This window comes from Mytilus galloprovincialis, chromosome 6, assembly GCF_965363235.1.
Source record: "Mytilus galloprovincialis chromosome 6, xbMytGall1.hap1.1, whole genome shotgun sequence".
NCBI lineage: Eukaryota > Metazoa > Mollusca > Bivalvia > Mytilida > Mytilidae > Mytilus > Mytilus galloprovincialis.
This window is the reverse complement of record NC_134843.1, coordinates 83,961,343-83,968,477: the sequence shown is the minus strand read 5'-3', so window position 1 is coordinate 83,968,477 and position 7,135 is coordinate 83,961,343. Positions and strand designations below refer to the sequence as shown.

At 31.6% G+C, this 7,135-nt stretch overlaps 1 protein-coding gene across 1 annotated transcript; it reads right to left on the bottom strand.

The window, feature by feature from the left end:
- Window positions 1-1,908: 1,908 nt before the first annotated feature.
- LOC143078367 (ryncolin-2-like) lies at window positions 1,909-6,320 on the bottom strand. Its single transcript, XM_076253250.1, has 6 exons — window positions 6,206-6,320; window positions 5,987-6,067; window positions 5,100-5,230; window positions 4,015-4,111; window positions 3,303-3,467; window positions 1,909-2,196 (listed from the first exon to the last, which is right to left on the bottom strand). The coding sequence occupies exons 1-6, from the start codon at window positions 6,318-6,320 to the stop codon at window positions 1,967-1,969; spliced, it is 819 nt and encodes a 272-aa protein (XP_076109365.1). The 3' UTR covers window positions 1,909-1,966.
- Between the last annotated feature and the right edge of the window lie 815 nt (window positions 6,321-7,135).

The window sequence follows — 7,135 nt, the reverse complement described above, 5'->3', positions numbered from 1 at the left end:
CCTTCCTCATATTAAATGATAATTGACATGCATTATATTAGTAACATCAAAAGGGTCAGTCATCTTGAGAAACAGCAGGCTATTTATCAAATATGCAAAACTACTGTATTTACTACTGAACATATGATAAATACCATACATGTATATATATACAAGAGGATAGTAATTCTATTTACCGGCAGTCATATCAAACGGTCATTTTCAGCTACCGTTAGCGTCAAATTGATGATTATTTTACAGTTATTCATCTAAATATCCTTATCGTGATTCGTGAGAGTTCTCAAATAATTCAAGTATCGTTACCGTCATATTTGGGGGAAAAAAAGTGTGATTCGTCAACATCAATCGATTTTTATATCGTCTAAAAGAAAGTGTGCATTTTATCGTCATGCACCAATAATTACCGTTAACGTCATTTTGCAATTTTTTTTACCGTTATTCGTCATGAAGGTACCCTCGTTACCACCCTCATACAAATCCTTGAACATTTATTTACTTCGTAGTCTCAGGTTTGTTTATTGTTTTATGATCTTTTATGGAGTGAAAAGAATTTTCATTTTTTCAAGTTAGCATAGGTGGATCTAGGGGGGGCTGGGGGCTGGATCCGCCCCTGACTTTTATCTTTTAACTAATGTTAGCACAAAAATCTACCTTTTTACTTATCTTAAAAACTATACAGATAATCAAGTGTTCATAAAAGTGGTATCAAGTAAGTGTTGGCGTTAAAGAGGCAGTGCCTACGGTTTTCACCGTACACACTGGATACCAATTGGTTTTGAGAATATAGAATATTTGTAACTGAAATACGTGTGAAATCTATTTTGATGCTAATCTTGACGTCCTTGTCACGATAATTCATTTTTTTTATCAAGAGATTTAATTTTTATCGTTACAACAAAAATCAAATGACAAGACCACAACATACAGTAAGGAATAAAGGTTTAATAGGCAGGATGAAATATATGAAATGATGAGGGTGTAGCTGAAGTCTTATTCATGATGTATGTATTGTTTTAATAAACACCAAGGAAATAAATGTTCGAATATACAATTCCTTATTCAAAACACAAGACAATTGCAACGATAGGCGAAAAATACTCAATGTACAAGTGTTAAAAATAAGATTTGACGAAATAATAAAATACACTGGTGACAAATGAAGCCAGTCGAGATCCTACCTATATAGATTGTTGATGTGGGTTTTTTTGTCTTCAATATTGTTGAAATATTTGCAACTGTACGATGAGCAAACGTCAATCAATCATTAATGTATTATCTTACTTTGGGTGCAAATAAAGCCAAAATTAGTATACCGGTGTTTGGAATCATAAATCGATTGAGAGAAAACAAATCCGGGTAACAAACTAAAACTGAGGGAGACAACTGTAAGAAGTACAACAGGAACACTGAAATGCCACAAAAACAAAAGCCAATATACAACGAAACTTTGGATGTAAATTATTAACGTATTATTGGGAAAGTTGACCCTGAAATTCATACATATTTGTGGTTAATTTTTAGGACATTACTTCGAGTGGGATATTTAAACAATTCCGTACCTATAACCATGAAAGTCAATCAGCAAATCTTTCTCTTCTGTCTCTCCTGTGTCTTTGACCTAGATTTCCGAAATAGTGACCCCCGTTAGATATGTAGGTTGGGCGCTTGATTACCAAAACAAGATGGTTGGCTATGCAGTCTGGGTTATGCTCATAATGCTTGAAAAGACAATGTGAGCATTATTAATGGCCACAATAACATACAAAACAGTTAAATGTCACGTAAGCCTGCGAATGTTGCCATGTTTGCAATACCAATTGGAGTAAACATCTTTTAAAGCCTTATTATTATTATCTTTAAAGTATGTTTATTCTAGTGAGCATAACCATAAACAAGATAAAACTTGGCTACAGAGTATGCAATATATATTTTTTATTTTTCAAAAGTTTAACCAACTGTGTTACTTTCATACTCTACGAATCATCATTGTTGTGGTCTTCATTGATTGAGATGCTTTCCAATGAGCCCAACGCATTCCTTTGTTATCCTTTTTATTTCCTAGATACAGTCCATTCAGATTAGCGTGATGACAGCTGCCATACCACCAAGCCCCTTTGTACTGGTCAACACAGTCAGCAGTACTATCCTTATCTTTTGTCGAGAAAGGCCGATTATTATGGTGCTTTAGAGAATCACCTAGAATTATTTAAAAATAAAAAAGTGTATAGAATCGACCATGATCGACAATGACAACAACCAGGTTTGAAATGTACTTTATTCTACCAGTGTTATTATTTCTTCTAAGGTTGTGTAATAAAACTATTTCCAATCAATAATACAACCAATCATAAATTGATTAGTGAAAGTAGCAACATTACCAATGCTGACACATTTATTTCATTATTTTTTGTTTTCTAAGATTACATACACAAAGTCAACAATTTAAGAAAAGAAATGTAACGAATTTAAAATGCACTCAGTGTGTGAACAATATCCTTAGTTGAAACATTTTTGATAAATCCACATACGACTTTAAAATATCTAAAGACAGTCATTGGCTTAGTCTTCAGACACTGCCGATAATTATCGATAAGTAATTGAGTACACGGGTCAATGGTGAAATAGTAATCATTGATCTATATTCTATAATTGATGCATGTTGGTAAGCATAAACAAAAAATCCCAGTTTTTTTTATCACCACGGAATAAATTAAATGTATTATGGAGATAATCAAAAGGTCTTTTAACAGGAACGTGAAATGACTACTAAAACAAAGTATTTATGTACTATTACAGAAATATCTAAAAGATATATGGTATTTTTTTTTTATAATAGAATTAATATTTGTACATTATAACATTACTAAAGAAATTGAACGAAATACATAACTACACTACGTTTGTGATAAGAAATGATTGAGTGATCTTAAAATTTACAACATACAAAACACATGTTGTAATGTAAGCGTTAAATTTGTGTCCTTAACTGATGAAAATTGTGAACAATAGCTAAGATGAGACATGTTTCATAATACACATACGAATACAAAATATCTTAAGATAGCCCTTGTCGAAATTTTTAGACACTGTCAATAATCAGCGGCTAGAGTAAAGTGATATATGTAATGAAAAATCAATCACTTGTTTACCATGTTTACATTGCGAAAAAGACTAATTTTCTATTTCAGATCCATATAAATCTAAACAAAATACTATCAACAAGTTTGATATACACAAACAATCTATCTGTGATTGAGAAAACTGAATGTAGCAAAAACTCATTTAGAAAATGTCATAATAACCTGCCGTTCCATTGTAACCCTTCACTGTAAGTCTGTAGTTAGTTGACTTGTCACCAATGTAGAAGGTAGAATATTTAGCGAATGCTTTATCGCCATTAAAATCCTCCAGATCGACTCTCAGCTCATAATATCCATTAGATGTTAGTTTGTACAGTTTGTCATTACCTTTTTTATATAAAGAAATAAGTGAAATATTGAAATGAATACCTTATTTGTGTATACCGCCGCTTAAATTCGAAGCATTATTTAAATTTATCAAAATCATATGAGAACTGCCAAACATATATGACATTAAACAACATCTTAAAGCAGACAAAATCAAAATACGGTTAAATCAAACAGAACAGCTAAACTAGGAATTGATGCATTGATATGATGAGTCGATTGTTTCAGGGTTTTTTTTAACTTCAGGAACCTCGAATATGTTATTTGTAAATTTTATTTAAAAGATATATTTTGTGGCATGTGTCATTAAACTTGTTTTATAAAAAATATTGTTCGAGAAGTTAGATTTGTTAATTTTACAATATAAACATCTTGCATTTTGTCTACGCTTCCATAATTTTGAAAGATCTCATTTACTAGTTCATGCATTTGTTTAACAAAATCAATATAAAAACAACATTGATAATGTATCTTTCGACATCGATCTCGATGCAAGTCGGAGAACGTGTTTCACAATATTCTGATTTGTTTTAATGAAAATACTCACCTAACCAAAATTCCGTTTTCAGATTACCAAATCCGTTCACATAGTCTTCCCATCCTTTGTAGAAATCTACTCTACCGTCTTGTCTGTGCTGTAAAACCTAGAGTTAAAATATATATATGTACAATATACGAATCGTAAATTAATTTGCAGTATATCATATCTTTATTAATTAACTACAGTGTTACAATATTTTTTTAATTTCATTTCAAAAGAGATAAATATTTTTACCTTGAAGTGGAACTATCCAAATCTCAGTTTGTTTCTTTTTATTAGATGCAATACATAATGATCTCGTGCTGTTTCCAGGAGTCTTCAGCATTTTCTCATCTGATGAATTTTTCTACACTTTTCAGTCACTATAAAGTGTTACAACTTAAATTAAGACGGAACACATAAATAGTAATTGGAAAGGTACTGCCATTGCAAGTGTTATGCAGAAACTAATTTAAAATCGATGTGAAATTATGAGGTCGTCAAGAAATGAACTTTGTGATAATCTACTCGTTCCCCAAACCTGAAATAGTTCTATCGGCTGCTAAGTACCTTTTAAATGAATGTGACCGTCTTTCGCCTAAAATGTATGCTATACTGACATTTTCAGCATGTTTAAGATAACTAAATGACAACTGCGTCTTCAAAACAACTGTTTACTTTCAGTTTGTGTTTATCGTGTCTTTCGATGTCAAATGTATAGACGTTCCGAAATCCTGCACTTGTATCAACTCGGACAATATAGAATAACTCGGCCAATACAGAAAAAATCTATATTGGCCGAGTTATTCTATATTGGCCCAGTTTACACATTATATTGTATAAGCAGTTTTCATCATATTTAAGTCCAATAACAGTGTAGTTAGTTAATAATTTCATTGATAATGTTACTGAATGAACCAAAAACATGAATATTGTATATGACATATGCGCATATTATTTATCAGTCTAAAGTTTCAAAAAAATGGAACAATGATGTCTGCCAATTAATAAATTATTCAGCTGAGAATACTATTTACATAAAGAAACAATATACTGCGCTAGTCGCATGATTTCTTTACTACTTCCTCAAATTATTTCACAATATAGTTTACCGTCCATCCTCCCCCATCCGTCTTCATATCACAGTATGCCTTAAATCCAGCGCCACCTGCTGGGTATATTTTGTACACCCCACTTCCATCATGTTTTCGGTGTAAATCCGAGCAGTCCTGAATTTTTTTTTCTGAAATAGCGTAGAAACTATTAGAGTATAATAATGAACTTAGGTTTAAAGAATATAAAGATTACATTATACGATTGTTTTTTCCCAATCGCAACACTAGTAGCATTTTTTAGAAATAGATTATGACATAATTATTTTTGAAATAAATCCCTATTAGAATACAATTAAGAAACAATCTGCCAATATGTATTAGCCAAAACAATAAAACAACACAATGTTGTTTTGTTTTGTCAATTTCTTCTGATCAACTTTGCCATCAACATTGAATATATACATATTTTTTTACTTACGTGTACAAAAAAAAAGAGCGGAAGATTACTAGTTTCTATTACCTGTTAGAGCAAAAGCATTGGCAATGACTGTATATATATATATATATATATATATATATATATATATATATATATATATATATATATATAACTCGTCTAAACATCAACCCAACAATGTTACATCTGTAAATTTTTGCAAATTTTTGGTTCTTCCCTCGCCGGGATTCGAACCCATGCTTCTGTGATATCGTGACACCAAATGGCCTGCACTGCAGCCGTTCCGCTAGACCACACGACCACCTGGGCTCTCAAAAAAAGAGCTTTCGCTGGCCGTGTGTTACCTTTCCTCGTCAGTTTTAATCTAGCGGCGTACTACAGTACATGATATATAAGGCATGAAGATGTATATATATATATATATATATATATATATATACCTAAATCTAAATATTATATTGATTTGTTTAATGCATAAGTGTGTTACCTGAAGGTAATAAAGATCTGTATCTACCAGTTGCCAAGATGTTGAGTACTTGTTCAGCCGTTTTTCCATAAAAGCAAACACCTTAAACATAATATTCAATTCAGTGCGAGATTCAGTGTTAATAGGTAAACATATAAAAACATAGTAAAATGAATAAAATGGAAAAGAAAACCAATCCATATAGACCCAAACACATAAGTTTCACTATATTATAATTACCAGAATCAGATGTAGTTGTTAGAAGATTTCTATCGGCATTTCTTATTGTCATCACCACTTCCAATACAAAAATAGACAACAGTATGAACGGTGTATGTACAATAGAATTATACATGTTGGACGTACCTTGCATATAATTAAAACTATTACACTATATATACCTAGCATTGTAATAACAGTTGCGTGACTAATTATCGTAACAGATTGGAGTGTGTAACATTTCTAAGAACAATAATATGTTTTTACGAATTTCCATTACTTCCTTGATTGTTATTTTTTATGTTTTATTTTAACGTATATTGTGCTCATACGTAGATCTGACGATTAGAATACTTTCTGGCATCTACCTTTCAATTAACCTTTATAATCAGACTTCTTTCAACTTGCAATCAATAGTACGGTGACAAACAAGATAAATTTGAAAATTTAATGGACCGAAATACCTCACGGCTAATTTTGGTTTTATTTTGTAGATAAATATAATATCCTTTGATTAAGGCATGTCGTAAAGTGTCAAAGTGGTGCAGATTTTTGGAAACTGCGGTCAAAGGCCAAAAGGGGGGATTTTAAAAAATCGAAAATTTAAGACATTTTGGACAATTTCTCGGTAGTCTCTCGTGTAAAATGAGAATTTTGTTCAATGGAAGCATGCGCTAGGAATGCTCCACCAATACAGCTAGTTATATTCATGACTGATTAGCAAATATTAGTGATACATACCCTCGCTTGCAACATGTAAGAAAATGAAACAAATATCTTTATCTACGGAAATTATCGACAAAAAATATTTAAGAAATAATTCATGGGGGCTTGAATATATCGTGATTTTACCACGGGTTGGCCCTTTATGACAAATATTTTACCCCTGAGCGATAGCGAGGGGTAAAATATCGGCATAAAGGGACAATCCGTGGTAAAATCTAGATATAT

Excerpts from the sequence above, each read along its gene's own strand:
- LOC143078367 (XM_076253250.1), bottom strand. The coding sequence starts at position 6,320 with ATGTATAATTCTATTGTACATACACCGTTCATACTGTTGTCTATTTTT. Across the intron at positions 3,468-4,014 it reads GAAAACGGAATTTTGGTTAG|GTAATGACAAACTGTACAAA; the intron begins GTGAGTATTTTC and ends TATATAAAAAAG. Across the intron at positions 2,197-3,302 it reads GGGTTACAATGGAACGGCAG|GTGATTCTCTAAAGCACCAT; the intron begins GTTATTATGACA and ends AAATAATTCTAG.